Here is a 17833-nt window from a genome sequence, read left to right on the forward strand (position 1 = left end):
CCCTTTTTTGGCCCTATTCCCCATCCCCCTTTCCATCTCTTCTTTGACTAAACTACCCTCCCCTCCAATACTGGCTATCCGTCTCCCACACACACACCCCTTTGCAACTTCACCGGCTTCCCACTACTTCCACCACCACACTATGCCAACTAAACAACCCTTCCCTGTTCAGATTAGACACAATACCCTCCCCATCTCCCCTCTCTTCTTCCCCCCTCCTTTTGTATGAATTTCACGGTCATTGGAATCGCTTACCCATCCATAATCACCCCTTCAATTACCAAACATTAAAGACACCAATGCAAGTTGTTATGGTTAAAAATACTTTATGGTTGTGTGCTTATTTGACCATTTTTACCTATATATCCACATGAAACTGTATCATTTTACCGGAGTATATTATGTTTGTTTCAATTGTAAAAATGAAAATAAAGAATTTGAAGGGGAAAAAAAATATCCGCAAAGGATCTGGATTTCTTTAGGTAGCGATGTCACTGTGGATGAAGTTCAGTGCTGAAGTTTTACTGCTGTAAATTTGCTGCTGTTCATGTAATTTTAAGTCATGAACATCGTAGATATCAAAAGAAGTATAAAAACTTTGCACATTACCTTTTTTTTGTGTGCAAATTCTTTATTTATTGTTGCCATATCTGATGTACATGAGGACCGCATTACATATCTTTTTATATATCCATTAACATGGTGTACCAAGTGTACTAGTCACCAGTCTCATAGATATGCTTATTATCTGATGATGATGATGATGATTTATTATTATTATTATTATTATTATTATTATTACTATTACTATTATTATGGTTTAAGGATGCTTTTTTTTGACACTCCTGTCCTCTCTTTTCTACAGCACACGTTTTGCAGGAGGTGTGCCCTGACCTCTGGTAGGTAGCACCTTACTTACCTTTTAATTGGTATCCTGTGTTTCAGAATCACTTCTTTTAGGAATAAAGACTAAAATATTTTTTTTTCCTGAAGATATGTTGGTTGTTTTGGCAATGTTTTTAGGATGGGGTTATATCAATATATGACGGCTGTGAGGCATAGTGGGTTTGTTCAGCTTGCATGATGAGCACAGACACAGACTGAAAGCAATGCTAAAAATACATAGCAGCTGTGAGAGCTTCAGCCACCATTGAGCTGTTTATTTCCTCCCACAGAACAGCTGAGCAATGAGGGTCCCACGTTAGGCAACCCACCAATAGAACTGTTTACTACTTTTATTTGCCTAAACATGGTGAACCCCTTTAAACAGTTAAGGATCTAGGACGTTATTAAATGTTCTTCTGTGACCTAAAAGAGAATTAAAGCCACAAAAGGTTTGGCCATAGTTGTCTCTTAACAACAAAAAAAAGCCTTCAGTACACTGTAGAGTTTTTTTTGTGTTTTTTTTTTTGCTGTCCTCTGCAAAATGTCTTATAAATACTTTTATGTGAATCATATTGTGATTTGAATATAAATATATATATATATATATATATTTTTTTTTATTATGTCAGAAAAGTGGCCAGTTGATAATGCCAAATTGACAGTGGTGGTGAATAACATCGCCGTTGCGGAACAAATAGGAGAACTTTTCATTCACTGTAAATACGGCTGCCGCCCTTGCGCCAATGGGAAGCCGACAACGTATGAGGTGGACCCCCACGGTTGCCCCTTCACCATCAAACTAAGTGCCAGAAAGTAAGTATCGCAATCATACGCTTCTCTCCTTTTGTTATCACATAATTCGGGTGCCTTTCATCAGATATCTGTCATCAAACTAAGGAAACACAGCATTCCTATTTAGATACTATAGACAGTGTCTCATATTTGTGAGGAAGGGTAGGGACCCCCTATCAGGTTTTTTAGGTTGTGCTCCCACTGGAGAGATTCACCCCCTCTGCTTGTGCTGTGACCATTGTCAAAAATGTTGCCGCTGTCACCTACTTGGGAATAGATGGGTAATCTTCCAGTGGGGGTCTATAGAATAACAGTATCAACTTCTAACACGAGGGTCACAATGACAGTTGTATTCCTTCGAAGGAGAATTTACAATCAGAATGTGATAATAATAGGAAGTAGTCACTGGCTGCTGACACAGAGGTAGACAAGTGGCGTTTCAAGAGGCCGTTTATTTTCCTTGTTCATTCCATTTGTTGTCTTTACATTGCAGATGGGTAATACACAGCATATAGAAATAATATGGGACACCTGTATATGTTTATTTCTATTACTTTTATTGCAGGTTTTAATATAACACATTACAGGGAAAGCTCATCTGCATGACTGGGGCATGTAGATAGGACATGTTTTACCACCTAGAAGATCTGTACACAATGCGCATCCTCTTGTGTTTCAGCCAGTCCTTTGCTGTTTTGTATGGTAGTGTGGCATAAGTAGGGAGACTGTACTTTTCAGAAGCTGCAGCTTTCTGTTGGCATGTGGGAGCTCAATATTTTTAAAAGAAAAATTGGAAATTCCACCTTTTAAAAATAAATAAATGCACACTTATTCACAAAAAAAAGAAAATTGCATTCATTATGTTTTTGCATAGGAAGATCAGTGGATCGCGGGTGCAATGCTCTGGTTCCTGCAGACTCCTCCTCCACTCCATGTCCATACCTCGGTACGGACATTCAGTAACATGGAAAGGAGAAAGTGTCAATAGACTACAATTGCAGTGACATCGCCACCTTTGTATTCCATTCACAACTACAGATCCCTTTGCCACGGTGGCTAATGGGAATTATAGTATTTTCCATTTACAGATCCTGTCAAAAGGATCTGTGAATGGATGAGGTGGCTGTGTGGGTGGAACCACACACAGTCATGGCATGTAAACAAGCCTGCAGGAAGAAGAACCCTGTGATTCAGGTAACGGAGAGGGGGGATGATCTGACCTTGTTTCATGTTACCCCTAAATTTGGGTGCAACATAAAACATGGTCAGAAAGGTAAACTTAGACTTTGACTAGCAGAGTGAGGGGGGGTGGGGGAGGCATTTAATAATCAAGCTGCAGTTTTATAGTATCTGTACCTTACTGCTCATGTTTTGCACTGGCTTGCTTTGTGGGTGAAATTATCTCTTCCCCGGTGATTATTTTCCTGTATTCTTCCCGACATAACCTCTCACACAAAATGTCAAATGTTAATGCGTCTTGTTGACAGTGTGTCACCATTTTCCTCTTTTCAGGGACCATGAAGGTAGCTGTGACTATCGGCCGGTGCGATGTCCTAATAACCCTAACTGCCCCCCGCTGCTAAAGATGAACCTGGAGGCCCATCTCAAAGAGTGTGAACACATAAAGTGCCCTCATTCAAAGTATGGGTACGTAGATGAGAGTGGACATAGAAACCCAGACAACTGACCACTGAATTTATCACATAATTCTGTTTTAAAAGAAAGTACAGATTTGTTTTTTTTTATATAAAGGAACCATGTCCGTAAATTAAAGGAGAACTATGGGGTCAGGGCTTTTCCCCATACTTCTAAGGGTAACGGGAGGACACAAACTAGCGTCCTCCCGTCACCCAAAGCTCAGTATACCGCGAGCCTCAGCTCGCGGTATAATGAGACGCCGCAGACGGAACGGATCCCGACAATTCTGTCTGGATTCACCCAGCTGTGTGAGTGACAGCTGGCTCTGCCTATCTAGAGGCAGAGCCAGCTGTACCCGCCCCCTCCCCCGTCCGTTCCGCCAGTCAGCGCTGGAGGATCGGACAGGGGAGGGGGGAATCCCTGCAGGGAGCCGTGAGTGACAGTCACGGTTCTCTGCAGGGATAGATCGAGAAGTGAGCGCCGGTATGTGTTCGCTCACTTCCCGATCTACTGAGCCGACCTCTGACAGTTTCATTGTCACAGGTCGGCTCAGATTATGTGGCTGAGTGAAAATCAGCCGCCTCATAATTCTCCTTTTAGGGATTGACTTCAAGCCTTTTATGCTTCCCTATTGGTTCCTTGGGCATTCTCAGGAAAGGGTGAAGCCAAGCTGGGCTTTTATTGCAAAAGTCAATATTTGAATATAAATCCAGCTCTTTATATGTTTGGATCTGCTGATGCATGGGTGTGACACGCGTTTTTCACTGAAGGTCACCTTCACGCCTCTTATTCATTTTTCAGTATATGTTCTCTTTTTTTAACTATCGAGGTTTATATCTGATTTGCTTTAGATAAGGAAATCACTTTATATTATCATTTGATATGTTTATCATCTTTCCTTGCAATAGAAAATCTGGTAATGTACCTCCAGCACCTTGAAAAAATGTGTTTGTGTCTGACTTCTCCAATTGACCATGCTGACTGATTGATTGTACAGCTTACAAAATTTGGAAAATCAGAGTTTCACCATGTGGCAGATTTATTTTCTTATTTCAGGCCAGTTTAACTAATACATGCAGATGATGAGGCTTGGCTACACACAGCACATTATGGTTTGTTTTTCTTTCTCCCAACAAAGGACTTTTAGTCGTACGAACATTTTTTTCCCCCACAGAATAGCTATATTACAGTTTAGATGCAAATGTTGCTTATTGCAGTCCTTTTAAACATAACGAGGGGAATTTATCAAAACTGGAGCAGACAGGATCTGGAGCAGCTGCTCATAGTAACCAATCAGCTTCTCTTTTCAGTTTTTCAGTTTGTTCGGTTAAGCTTTGAAAATGAAAGAGAGAAGCTGATTGGTTACCATAAGCAACTGCTCCAGATCCTGTCTGCACCAGTTTTGATCAATTCCCCTCAATAAGTTACAGAGATCATTATATTCTTAATGGAAGGGCTACAGTTCCTGGGAAAATTATATATCACTCTTGTCTTCCAGGTGCACGTTTATTGGGAACCAGGACACATATGAGACGCACCTAGAGACTTGCAAGTTTGAGGGTCTGAAGGAGTTTCTGCAGCAGACAGATGATCGCTTCCATGAGATGCAGGTGGCTATGACCCAGAAAGACCAGGAGATTGCCTTTCTGCGCTCCATGTTGGGGAAACTTTCCGAGAAGATTGACCAGCTGGAGAAAAATCTAGAAATGAAGTTCGGTAGGGCATGACTCGGTTTTATCATTCGCACACACAACATATAATGCAAGTCACAAACGTATGCAAAGTGAACCAAAGATTTTACAAAATTATATAAAGGGCTCCTGCTGCCTGCACCGCTAAACTCCTCTGGGTTGAAGAAATAATCTTGCTGAAAGATGTTCTGCTTGCAGTACATTTCTGGGTGTGTCAGATGCCTGGTCCCCCACTGCGTGTTTTGTTTCTTTCCACCGGCCCCTGTGTCCTGGGGTGACGTAGGGGCCTGCAGAGGAAACAAGTGCAACGTGGACGCCAGCATTCAAAACTCCCAGAAGTGTTGAATGCAGAGGATCTATTTGCTATCTTCTATCCATTGGAGCTTGGACAAGCTGGTTAGACACCCCGCGCCCCCCTTCTCTGAAATATAAGTCTGTGTGAGGACACTGGTGCTGAGGGGTGTCTCTGTAACTTGGCTATGCCAGCACAGGGCACTGCAGTGTGAGGTAAGGAAGCAACACTTTCACTGAGAGCAAAGGGTATTTTAATACCCCTTTAAACAAGCATAAGCTACAAAGCATAACATGTGCATTATGGGAGTATAAAGAGATAAAAAAGGAGCAAGTTTTCAGGGAGTTCATCAGGCAGGCATTTGTATTTTGTTTTTGACAAGCATTTTTTAAGATTGCATCTCATAAGTCCATTAAGCATCCCGGAAAGTGCTTTTTTTAATTTACATTCTATTTAATAAAGTTTTGTAAATTAGAGATGCAGTCCAACAGCTTGTAGTACATACAGACAGGAAAAATATAACAAAAGGAGTTCCAGCTTGCAAACAAAACCAGTCAGCTCATTAGAATGGAGTTGGGAATCTCAAAATACTATGCAGCACAGGGGAGTTGAAGAGGAGGCAAGCTTTAGCCTAATAGACCATGAAGATGGTAAGCCCTATATCTTATAATGGGTCAGATCAAACGAAAGGGGAGAAAAACCCTAAGGAGGGATACAAGAGTCTCACTCACACCATCACAATTTACATCAAATAAGGTCATGCTACAAGTGATCCCATGGGCCAGAATCTGAATTGTATCACTTCTGCCAAGGTAAGCTAGGCGGTCAGTCTAAGCAGTCTGCTGAGAATCCAGCCAGGTTGTGCAGATTTTATAAAACTTTGGGGTGCAGCCCCTTCCCTCGTGTGTCATCCTATATAGTGTCAAGGCATGATTAATCAATGTCTTTCAAAAAGAAAGCATGAGCACATCCTGTTTTTTCCATCCTAAAAAAATGGCTTTGCAGGCAAGATAGAGCAGTAATCTCAGCAAAGTTAGAATTGCCCTGGTAGGAGCCAATAGCTCAACCAAACCCAAAAGGCAGACAGTTACAAAGAAACATGAACGGCAGTGAGAGAGGTAATGAAATTAACACATACCCCCTCCCGCCCCCCAAAGTCCTGAATTTTGTGGCATAACGAGAAGTTATAAAGATGATCCGCCAGCTCTGATATACATCTCTAGCATGCAGCTCCACATGACGTACCAAGGTGCCGCAACCTATAGGGGGTCAAAAATGTCTCATGTAATAAACATTAAATTTTATCAGGTGGTCTCTGGCCAATACTGATTGTGAAAAAAAGATTGTCCACATTTCATCTAAGTCCTCAGCACCTAAGCCTGGAGCATCTAATCTCCAATGCAACAGACTTAAAGGAGAACTATGAGATGAGTGGCTCACACCCATCCTCATAGTTAGAGCCGACATGTGACATTGAAACTGTCACACGTCAGCTCTATACCGTAGATCGGGAAGTGAGCAAACACATACCATTGCTCGCTCACTTCCCGATCATCTCCCTGCAGGAATTCCCCTCTCTCATCCTCCAGCGCTGACTGGAGGAACGGATGGGGAGGGGGCGGGCACAGCTTGCTCTGCCTGTAGATAGGCAGAGCCCGTTGTCACTCAGCCAGCAGTATTGTCAGGATCCATCCCAGCTGCAGGGAATAGCCTGTTTTATACTGAACTTTGGGTCATGGGAGGACGTTAGTATATGTCCTCTCGTGACCCTAAAGAGAACTATGGGATAAAAAGGTTACCCCATAGTTCTCTTTTAACCCGTACATTCCCTATGGTTTGCAGCTCTCCATAAATTGTAGGCATAGGTTTAAACAAAATTGGAGGTCTCGTAACGTGACATCCAGAGGGGAGAGTTGCACCAGGATCCAATCTGAACCGAATTCTGCCTGGTAAGCATGTCGCAACTATAAATATACAAACAAATAATTATTAGGCAGCAAAAAATTCTGTTGGAGGAGTGGAAAACTCAATAACTTGTCTGCCTCCAAGCAAGTACTTTATTTAAGAAATGTAATATTAGTGCTACGTTTTAACGTTGGCAGTGGTGGTACAGTGACGAAGCAGAACATTTCTTGTCTCTGTGCTCTTGGCCTTTCATCCCAAGGTGAGAGCTATTGCTGTCATCCTCTCCTCGTCCTCTTATTACTTGGTATTGTATTTCTCACCTCTTATGTCTTCTTTACAGACGTCTTGGATGAAAACCAAAGCAAGCTGAGCGAAGACTTGATGGAGTTCCGCAGGGATGCGTCAATGCTGAATGTGAGTCCTTTATACATGTGTTTACTCCTGAGAGTTGCTCATCGTTGGCCCTTGCTATTCACCTATTGCTTTCTCCTTTCTCTGTAACAGGATGAGCTTTCACACATCAACGCTCGGCTAAACATGGGAATACTGGGCTGTAAGTGTCACAGTTTGATGCCAGATACAAGATTTTAAATATTTATATTATCATTTCATTAGAATGCCTTCTTCCTACATCACATTATCCTTCATTGCTCATTACATTATCTTGATCCACAGCTTACGACCCTCAGCAGATATTCAAATGTAAGGGAACATTCGTAGGACATCAAGGTCCTGTGTGGTGTCTGTGCGTCTATTCCATAGGAGATCTGCTGTTTAGCGGTTCTTCGGACAAAACCATAAAGGTTAGTGAAGTTTCTTCAAGGAGGTTTTCCAGTATATTTTGCCCATTTTAACTAGTAACCCACCTTCAATTCTTCTTTCTAGGTGTGGGACACCTGTACAACTTACAAGTGCCAAAAGACATTGGAAGGACATGATGGCATTGTACTGGCCTTGTGTATTCAAGGGTGAGGGATCTTTGGCGTCATGTATGCCATAATATTCATGTCTCTGCAGAAGCGCATTCAATTACACTATATTATTAATACATATTTTGTGTCCATTAGGCATGTTTTTTCCTTTAGTCACTTACCATCCTTCGCATTAACCCTGAATATTACTGGGGCTAATAATTTTTACATACATTTCCGAGTCCAAGTAATGCTTGGGTTAACTCCAAGGTGGCCGGGGATGTTCAGAATGATGAGGAATGGAGGATCAGTAAAAATACCTCCTGTATTGTGAACCCAGAAGCATGTTGCTGTGAGCACTTACAGGTTCATGGGTGTCGGATCACGGCACAGGAAAGGAGCAAGACAAATACTGTCTATACTTGGCTAGACAACATTCTTTTGTATAAAAATTAGGGATGCACCGATACCGGTATTTCGGTACCGATATGTTTTTTTTCCGGTACTAACCGATACAGGAAGTCCCATTCAGGAAGCCAGGGGACATGTAATGACTCGCCACCCGGCTTCCCGATTAGCAGGGAAGCCGTCCCCATGATACCCGTCACTAGGTGACGAGAAAGCGCGGAGCCGGCTTTCTGGCCAATCGGAAAGCTGGGCGCCGTGTAATGACGCGCGCCTGGCTTCCTGATTGGCCGGGAAGTCAGCTCCATGCTCCCTCGTCATGAGGTGACGAGGGAGCATTAAGCCGGCTTCCCGGGCCAATTGGAAAGGCGGCGTGGCGTCATTACACGGCGCCCGGCATTCCTGATTGGCCAGCTTCCCGACCAATCAGGAAGCCGGGCAGCGAGTCATTATACGAGTGAGCAAGTGACGAGGGAGCATGAAGCCGGCTTCCCGGCCAATCAGGAAGCCGGGCAGCGTGTAATGACTCGCTGCCCGGTTTCCTGATACCAGATATATCGGGCGAGTACTTGCCCAAATACTCGGCATCTATACCGATACCAGTATCAGTATCGGTGCATTCCTAATAAAAATGGCAAAACAAGACTTCAAATACTGGCCTTTACTATAGTCAATAATTGGAGGGACATTGGATATTAGGAGTTTCTCATCTCCTAGTTTGCACTTGGGTAGTCAGCATTTATGTCCCTACAAAGTAAAACACTATTTTTTAATGTTTGAAAAAAATCATAATTACTACTGATATGGAAATTTTTTCCTTTTCCTCCAGATTTAAAATATTGAATTCCCCTTTTAGCATTTCCCGGTGTTCACTAGTAATTTGTGTTTGTTCTCTGTTCTTGCTCTACAGGAGTAAGCTGTACAGTGGCTCTGCTGACTGCACTATAATTGTAAGTAAAGAGGCTTCCATAATATATTCTAAGGTGATCTTCCCTTTCAGATTATGGCAATCCTTCCACAAATGTTCTGACCATCTTGAGATAGTCATAGACATGACACACAGGTTGTGTAAATGTACTGTGTTAGCACTGTCACCCTGTGGAAAGAAGTGTCATCTAAGCAATGTTTATGGCAGCATCAATAAGCATTTCTTCCTTTACAGGGCACTCGCATGCAAATCACTGAGCACATTGCGATTGCATGTGAGCGCTCTGTGACATATGTAACTTTTTTCCTGCCCATATATGCACCTATTTAACATTTACTGAGTGTGTGTGAGAAATGTTGTCATTCACCATATGAGTATCTAACTTACTTCTCCGTGTCTAGGTGTGGGACATTCAGACTCTTCTCAAGGTGAACACTATTCGAGCACATGACAACCCAGTCTGCACTTTAGTATCTTCTCATAACATGCTCTTCAGCGGCTCCTTGAAAGCCATCAAGGTTTGTGTTTCTCTTTAATGGTGAATATAATGTATGCCTTTTCTAGCAGAACTCTTTGCAACATTTCAGAAATGATGAGTCACTTCTAAGGTCTACTTGTCATCTCTCAATTCGCTACAACTTTTCCAGTGTACGTCCTTTGTCACAAAATAGTTGCTTTTATTGATTTGCACTAGCCGTTCAGTTTTCTGGACAAGCTGCCAAGCAATCTGCTCTATTATTCAGATCAAAGGAGAGCTATGGGGTTAGGGCTTTTCCCCATAGTTCTTCTTAGGGTAACGGGAGGACACAAACTAGCGTCCTCCCGTCACACTAAGCTCAGTATACCGCGAGCTACAGCTCGCAGTATATTGAGACGCCGCATCTGAAACGGATCCCGACAATTGTGCCCGGATCCGCCCAGCTGCGTGACTGACAGCTGGCTCTGCCTATCTAGAGGCAGAGCCAGCTGTACCCGCCCCCTCCCCCGTCCGTTCCGCCAGTCAGCGCTGACGGATCCGAGCGGGGAGTCCAGCCCCTCCCCTGTCACGGCAGAGAGCTGTGACAGGATCGAGAAGTGAGCGAACGCCAGTATGTGTTCGCTCACTTCCCGATCTACTGAGCCGACCTGTGACAGTCTCATTGTCACAGGTCGGCTAGAACTATGAGGTGAGTGAAAAGCACTCATCTCATAGTTCTCCTTTAAAGCAATACTAATACACAGAAATTTAGGATTGAGGCCTTTTTTTCATGTTATAATCCACATTTTAGACCTGAAAATTACTTAAAATCCCCAAACATTATATATTTTCTGAAAGCCAAGACCCTATAGAAGAAAATGGTGGCAGTTGCAAATTCTTATGTTGCACGATATTAGCGCATCTCTTTATCAAACCCCAAAATTTAGTGAAAAATGCACTTAAATGCCCCAAAACACAATTAAATACCCATTTAAAAAAAATAAAATATAAAAGATGAGGTTACAATGAGTAAATAGATACCCAGCATACCCTGGTTAAAAATTGTGTGCGTCTGTGAAACTGCGACAAAATTCAGTACCCCAAAAAGTCCATACATGATGCTTTAAAAGACCCTACAGGTCATCAGTTTAGAGATACGCATAAATACTGGCCCTAGAATTAGTGCCCTCACTCCGGCGTGCGTGGCGATACCCAACATGTGTAGCGCGATCATCGTTTTCATACGTAGGCGCACCCGACAAATGATTATGTGAAGACTCGCGGGGGACTTTAAAAAAAAAATTTCAATTATTTTTACATTTATTTGATTTAATATCAAAAACTGTTTTGTTTTTTTAACTTTAATTGCTATCACAGGGGGGCTTACAAGCTCCCCATGTAATAGCAGATTATTGGTGCCAGGTACTCTTTAAGGTGATACTGGGGATCCAAAAGACCCCCAGTATCACCTTTACACTAGAAATAAGCTATTGAAGTGCAGATGGCACTTCAATAGCTTATTGCTTGGCTTCAGGAGCCCAGAACTGACAGCCATGCGACCGGAAGTGATGTAATCTGCATTCCTCCCGGTCACATAATACGGGGAGGGTATCGGTGAACGAGGTATCGGTGAACCTGATCTCCTCCCCACACACCCAAGAAGCCGGTCCCGGACCCATAGGAGGGGCAACAGATCCCGGGAAACATGCGTTTAACGGCCCGTAGAAAAGATCCGGCGGGAGTCTGTTTAAACGGCCCCAATGCCAGTAACGTCACTGTTTATGAGGGGTTAAAGTTGATCTCCTGTCTTGCACAGTTGTACCAGCTCCACTCCAATAATGAAATTGCATAGTCTAATTTTGCTGCACACTGTGATCTCCTGGCAGCTTAATTGCTCGGGGCTAAGTGGTGCCTGAGAGTAGCTTGATATTTCTTCTTATCTGTACAGGTTTGGGACATCATGGGTACGGATCTAAAGCTGAAGAAGGAGCTGACTGGCCTGAACCATTGGGTACGGGCACTTGTGGCCTCTCAGAACTACTTGTACAGTGGCTCCTACCAGACCATCAAGGTAAGGCTCGCCATTACATGGAATGGTACCGGGGGTTTGGAAAATGTATATAGTAGCAAGTTGAACAGTAATGCTGGAAAGGGGGCAGCCAGCAGGATTGTAGTGTTTCACAATTTTAGAAAGTCACTAGACAATCTCGTCTGAACTAGTGTGACTAGGTGATAGTGGGGGCCAACTGAGGGCAGAGCACTTGTCTGGCTTGACAAAATGGTGTCCTGAATCTGCCAAATTCTTGGATGAAATTATCCTTACAATTTTTTTTCTTTCTATCCAGATATGGGACATCAGGAGCTTGGAGTGTGTCCATGTTCTGCAGACTTCAGGAGGGAGTGTCTACTCCATAGCTGTCACCAACCATCACATAGTGTGTGGAACCTATGAGAACCTGATCCACGTAAGTCATAAGCTTTGAGAAGATCCAGAACTTTGTGTAAGACTAGTCCCATACAGAAGGATCCCTTATTAAGAACAAAGGCCTCTCTGCATATCTGAATACCTAAATAGGCTGGCCATCAGGAACTGCGTTTTTCTTTTGTTTTTAATGTTGTTCTCTTGCTGTAGGTCTGGGACATCGAATCTAAAGAACAGGTCCGCACGTTAACTGGACATGTGGGCACAGTGTACGCTTTGGCTGTCATCTCCACACCAGATCAAACCAAGGTTTTCAGTGCCTCTTATGACCGCTCCTTACGGGTACGTCACTGCTTATTATCTCCCATTAAAGTGTATGTGAACCTCAAAAATCTGTAGGTTTAATTTGCATTAAGTCTGTTGTAATCTCTATAATGTCACTAAGGGCCTCTAAACCCCACAAATACCCAGTGATCCTACGAGTCCCACTTGGAAAGGACCCCTTCCTGTTTCTAACTGACCACGCTAGACTCAGAAGCGAATCCGTCCCTGCAGTTTGGGTCCTTTCTTCCCATCTTGGAGCTACAGGACGGCAGTACTTGTTGATTACTGCTGCCACAACCCCCAGCCAAATGCCATTTCTCACTTTGTATTACCCCCTACGGCCACCCTGAGAATGCTTCACAATTCTCCATGGAGTGAAACAGCTCCTGGGACCTGTGACATCAATAGAAGCTTCCAAGTGTTTTTTTGAGTCTCTGGCTGCCACCCCTGAAATTGGGGGAAAATAGAGGGGACCGATGGGTCATATGACTAGCAATAAATGACAAGAAAAAAGGCATTTCCCATGGTTTTTAGTAGGAATGCATCAATACCGGTTTTTTGGTATTGAGTACAAGTACCTATATTTTTTTTTTCGGTACTCGCCAATACTGAATACAGATTCCGGAAGTTCCATTAAGGAAGCCAGGCGGCCTGTAATGATTCGCTGGGCGGCAAGTCATTCAATGTTGCCCGGAATCCCGAGTGGCTGGGAAACCAGCTCCATGCTCCCTCGTGACGAGGGAACATGGAGCCGGCTTCCCGGCCAATCAGGAAGCCGGGCAGCGTGTAATGACTCACTGCCCGGCTTCCTGATACCGGTAGCTCAAGTATCGGGCCAGGTATCGGAGCATTTGAGAGAGTACAAATACTCGCATCGGCACCGATACAAGTATCGGTGCATCCCTAGTTTTTAGCATTAAAACCTACACAACTTGATTCATGTAAGTGAAATTATTATTTTAGTTTGTTGCAACTTTACAAATACTTTAATAATGTGTGGAAGGAGGGCACCACCTTGATCTTTGGAAGTATATTGTGTCAGAGCGACATGTTTCCATTCCTACAGCTGGCTCAGGGCTGGTTATTGTCTCACAAAAACCCTCTGGGTGATTTTAATTCCTGTAAAATATGACAGCCTTGAGTCTGAGAACATTGTGTACCGTGAATACTACTGAGGTGAAACTCGGATAGACGTTTGTTTTATGTATTCAAGAGGTGTCAAGCCTCGCATTCCAGTGTTCTTTATATTCTCTCAGCTCACATCTCAGTACATTTTATCATATCATAATGTTTATTGTTCCAACAACTGCTCCTCTAGCAGAGTCGGTCTGGGTGTGCGTTATGTTCTTTATTCTATATATTCAGGAGGAATGTAGATGTGCCTCGGTATAGAAACTCAGCTTTCTGGGACTCTTATCTACTATTATTACAAAATGAACACAACATAATAAAAGTGTTTGCTTGCACATTTGTTTGGTAAAATTCCAAACAAAACTACCTATAGCCACACATCGCTTCCAGTCTTGCTTGCCAAACTTTATTGCAAAAAGCGGCAAATACACTTTATCCGCCTCTCCGGTCTGATGCATTTCGCCCCCTCTTAGAGGCATTATCACCATTAAGCCCCATATAGGGGGGCAGACACAAAGGGGGGAAATTATCAAAACTGGAGCAGACAGAATTTGGAGCAGTTGCCCATGACAACCAATCAGCTTCTCTCTTCAGTTTGTTCAGTTAAGATTTGAAAATGAGAGAGAGAATCTGATTGGTTGCCATGCACAGCTGCTCCAGATTTTGCCTGCTCCAGTTTTGATAGATTCCCCTCAAAGTGTCTTTGCCTGTTATTTAAATAAAGTTTGGCAAGTGAGATCAGAAGTGGTGGGTGGCTCTATGTTATTTGGTTTGGTGCTAAGTAGACATGACATGGCCCAGAATTAGTCTGGTGCCTGTGCACCCAACCTTTTTGTCCTTGATATGCTTAATCCCAGTGCAGGGAAAGCATTAAGGGTCTAAAACTAGCATTTAACATTTTATGCAAAAAATATAAACATTTGATCTTGAAAAATATAGAAATTTGAAGTCTCGCATCTTTTTAATCACTTTAATCCCCTACCCTTGCATGTATGATTTGTGTCTAGAAATACCTTAAGTCAGCGGTTCTCAACTTGTGTAACCTCAGGACCCACATTTGTCCTTGGTCATTAAGTCACGACCCAAGTTGCACTGCAATGGAACGCACGGCATTGCGGTACCGCGCATTCTAGTGCGGGTGATTGAACTGTGGGCAGGAGGTGTGTTTGGGGTGCCATTCAAATGAATGGCAATGCACCTCCCGCACCAGAACGCGTAGTAGGTGCGATTGCCTGGTACTGTTCGATTACTGCACTGTACTAGTGTGAACGGGCCCTCAAAAACACTGACGGACACGCACAACCATAGACACAATCTCACACACACACACACACTCCAAAAAAAAAGAATGTTTTCTTTTTTTTTTAAGATCCACCCAGTCTCTCTACCTTACGAGAACTGGAGTGGATCCTCAGCCTGGGGTCCAGTCTGGGCTGTTGTGCTGTGCTGGAGCTCTATCCATATGTGCATTGCTGGTACAGCTCCTTTGCGTGTCCTGAAGAGGTGCCGGGAGCCAGAATGTGACGTCACTCCGGTCCAGGCACCTCTACAGGGCACATGTGGGAGCTGTAAGCAATGCAGGTATGTATGGATGGAGCTCCTTCGTGGCCATAGCTCAAGCACACTCCACCTCAAGCTGACATTCGGCACCGGGAAGCATATTTTAAATGGCTGCTTGGCGCGAGAACTGACAGTGCTGCGCTAGGGTGAGGCTGAGAAGTCTCTCATCTAGAAAAGTGTAAGGCACGTGGCGACCCACTGAACATGGGCTTGCGACCCACTTTTGGGTCACGACCCACCAGTTGAGAACCAAGGCCTTAAGTGTTGTGATTCGTCACCTGCACTCCATACTGCTCTGTAGACCTTTCTCTTTCTAAATAGCGGTGCTGGAAGGGATGACACGGCCGGCACTGTGTATTCTCAAATACAGATACAAGTAATCACTAGCACTTACAGGATGTGAAATTCTTGTTCATATTTATTGAACGTGCGTCACATGCATCTATCAAGCCAACGTCTCAGGGCGACATAGTGACCCAATTTTCTGGAAATTCTGCTTTCTGCTCTCGCATTGCAGTGGCCTGTCATGGTAGAGCTGAGTGACAGCTACTAACTGCCTTGCAGCCCCATATATATGATGTAGTCGTAGCTTGATATTTCTTTTTGTGTAGTGGACACTACTTCTCTTATTCAGACACTTTGTATAACTGTATGTTGTTGGTATAATGCTGATTGATCTCCCCTTCTCTCTCCAGGTCTGGAGTATGGATAACATGATTTGCACTCAGACATTGCTGAGACATCAGGGCAGTGTGACCGCTCTGGCCGTTTCCAGGGGGCGGCTCTTTTCAGGTGCCGTGGACAGTACTGTAAAGGTAAGATTGTTGTATTCCTTTATCTTACTGTGATTAGTGGAGGGATGGCGGGGAAATTAAAACCATGTTTTGTCTTTGCTTTCTACATCACTGCATTGGATTTCATCTGCACCGCCTGCTGATGTGTCTGGTCCTGTGTCAGCACTTTTATTTCAGCAGCTGAACCTCAGTCTGCTGAGCACTGTAGGGTAAAGCAATATAAGAGTACAAACGAGGGGGCTGACCGAGGTCCGGATCTCTCTGAACGGAGAGATTATAATACTCTCCCCCCTCTCTCTACTCCCCTCTCTTTCTCCTCTCTCTACTCCCCTCTCTTCCCCCTCTCTCTCTCTCTCTCCTTCCCCTCTCTCCTCTCCCATCTACCAGCATACCATCTATTTCCCGAGAGAGTCATCTGCAGACATAGGTTCCACTGTATAGCATTATTTTAAAGCAGTCGTCCCTTTTACATATGCATGCCCCCATGGCCATCTCACCTGACTGAAAGGCACATGCATATCGCGATATTACAAAAATGTTTGGTTTATATCATATTATATTTTCTGTCTGTCTTTCCTCAACTACCCTTAGTAAATTTCATTTTTGCACATGCTTCCAAACACCTTACTGAAAGATTTCTTTCCTTATTGCAGTCACACCTTTTATTGTTCTGTATTTCACTGTATAGGATTTCTGTTATACTTCTGGCTCAAAGCACAACTCCAGCTAGAACATTCTATTTTGCTTTGGTTAAAGTGAGGAAAGGTTAGAGCCTCTGTCAGTTTCTATATGGACTTAAAGCACCAACCGAAATGTGAAAACTCTTTCCCACTCATCCCAATGATAAAACAAACCTTGAGCTGGAGTTAGGCTTTAAATCAGATCAGCAGTGTGAGATTCACGTGTAGAAACTAAAACCCCAGTGGTAGATGATTGGTCACTGTCATTTCATTTTTTATCCCTTGGTTTGTCAGCTGCACAGATTGGACTTTCACCATCATGTATTGCCTTCTCTTCCCAGGTCTGGACCTGCTAAACAAAACCAAACACTGCCAGAATCAGCCTCGACTTCTGCCACCTCCTCTGTGCCGGCCTTCCATGCCCTGCTATGGACACCACATTTCTGCTAATGTCACAGAACAAACACAGGAGGAGCCAGTGTACCCCGGACTGCTGGACCTTCCTCTCTCCCTGCTCACGCCAAGCCTATACTGGAACTGGGACCTTTTGTTCACCGATATCATGCCTGCCTGTCCAGTATGTATGGCGTGCCTCATCGGCAATGTTATTTTCATATGAGGAGAAGCCTGGCTGCTGCTACTTTCATCACCTCCGACCTCCAGCTCAGCTCTGCCTGATCCCACCGACCTATGTGACATTATAATGTGACACGGCACCACACTCTGCAGCATGCACGACCACTAGGAGCACATTAGAAAAACATTTGTATTTATTTTTAGCTATATGGGTACTTGCTATCCTGCTAGTAGAGCATCCGTCATCTGCCAATGTGCATTCATTAGTATGAGTGGGACCGGCCTGGATGCATAGAAGAAACTGTGAGGTTTGTGGCTTCCATAATGGTTTCGATCTCAGTGCCCTTCATCAGAAGCAGACACCAGAAAACAAAGGGGAGCCCTTAGGGACTGCAAAGGGGCCAGGATTTAAGCACTCAAGTAGACACCCCCTATATTATTT

At 43.7% G+C, this 17833-nt stretch overlaps 1 protein-coding gene across 6 annotated transcripts in view; it reads left to right on the forward strand.

Moving 5' to 3' along the window:
* Positions 1-17593, forward strand: part of TRAF7 (TNF receptor associated factor 7) — a 51102-nt gene extending 33509 nt beyond the window's left edge. For all 6 annotated transcript variants that reach the window (XM_018561926.1, XM_018561948.1, XM_018561918.1 and 3 more), the window contains exons 7-21: positions 866-899; positions 1515-1698; positions 3190-3324; positions 4814-5031; positions 7544-7617; positions 7708-7756; positions 7879-8006; positions 8089-8171; positions 9430-9469; positions 9849-9965; positions 11853-11975; positions 12250-12369; positions 12537-12668; positions 16037-16156; positions 17157-17593. In XM_018561926.1, the coding sequence (XP_018417428.1) occupies positions 866-899; positions 1515-1698; positions 3190-3324; positions 4814-5031; positions 7544-7617; positions 7708-7756; positions 7879-8006; positions 8089-8171; positions 9430-9469; positions 9849-9965; positions 11853-11975; positions 12250-12369; positions 12537-12668; positions 16037-16156; positions 17157-17171 (1572 nt within the window). In that variant the 3' untranslated portion in view covers positions 17172-17593. The remainder of the gene's footprint in view (positions 1-865; positions 900-1514; positions 1699-3189; positions 3325-4813; positions 5032-7543; positions 7618-7707; positions 7757-7878; positions 8007-8088; positions 8172-9429; positions 9470-9848; positions 9966-11852; positions 11976-12249; positions 12370-12536; positions 12669-16036; positions 16157-17156) is intronic.
* The last annotated feature ends 240 nt before the right edge of the window (positions 17594-17833 follow it).

This window comes from Nanorana parkeri, unplaced genomic scaffold, assembly GCF_000935625.1.
Source record: "Nanorana parkeri isolate BGI_ZX_2015 unplaced genomic scaffold, ASM93562v1 scaffold19, whole genome shotgun sequence".
Lineage (NCBI taxonomy): Eukaryota > Metazoa > Chordata > Amphibia > Anura > Dicroglossidae > Nanorana > Nanorana parkeri.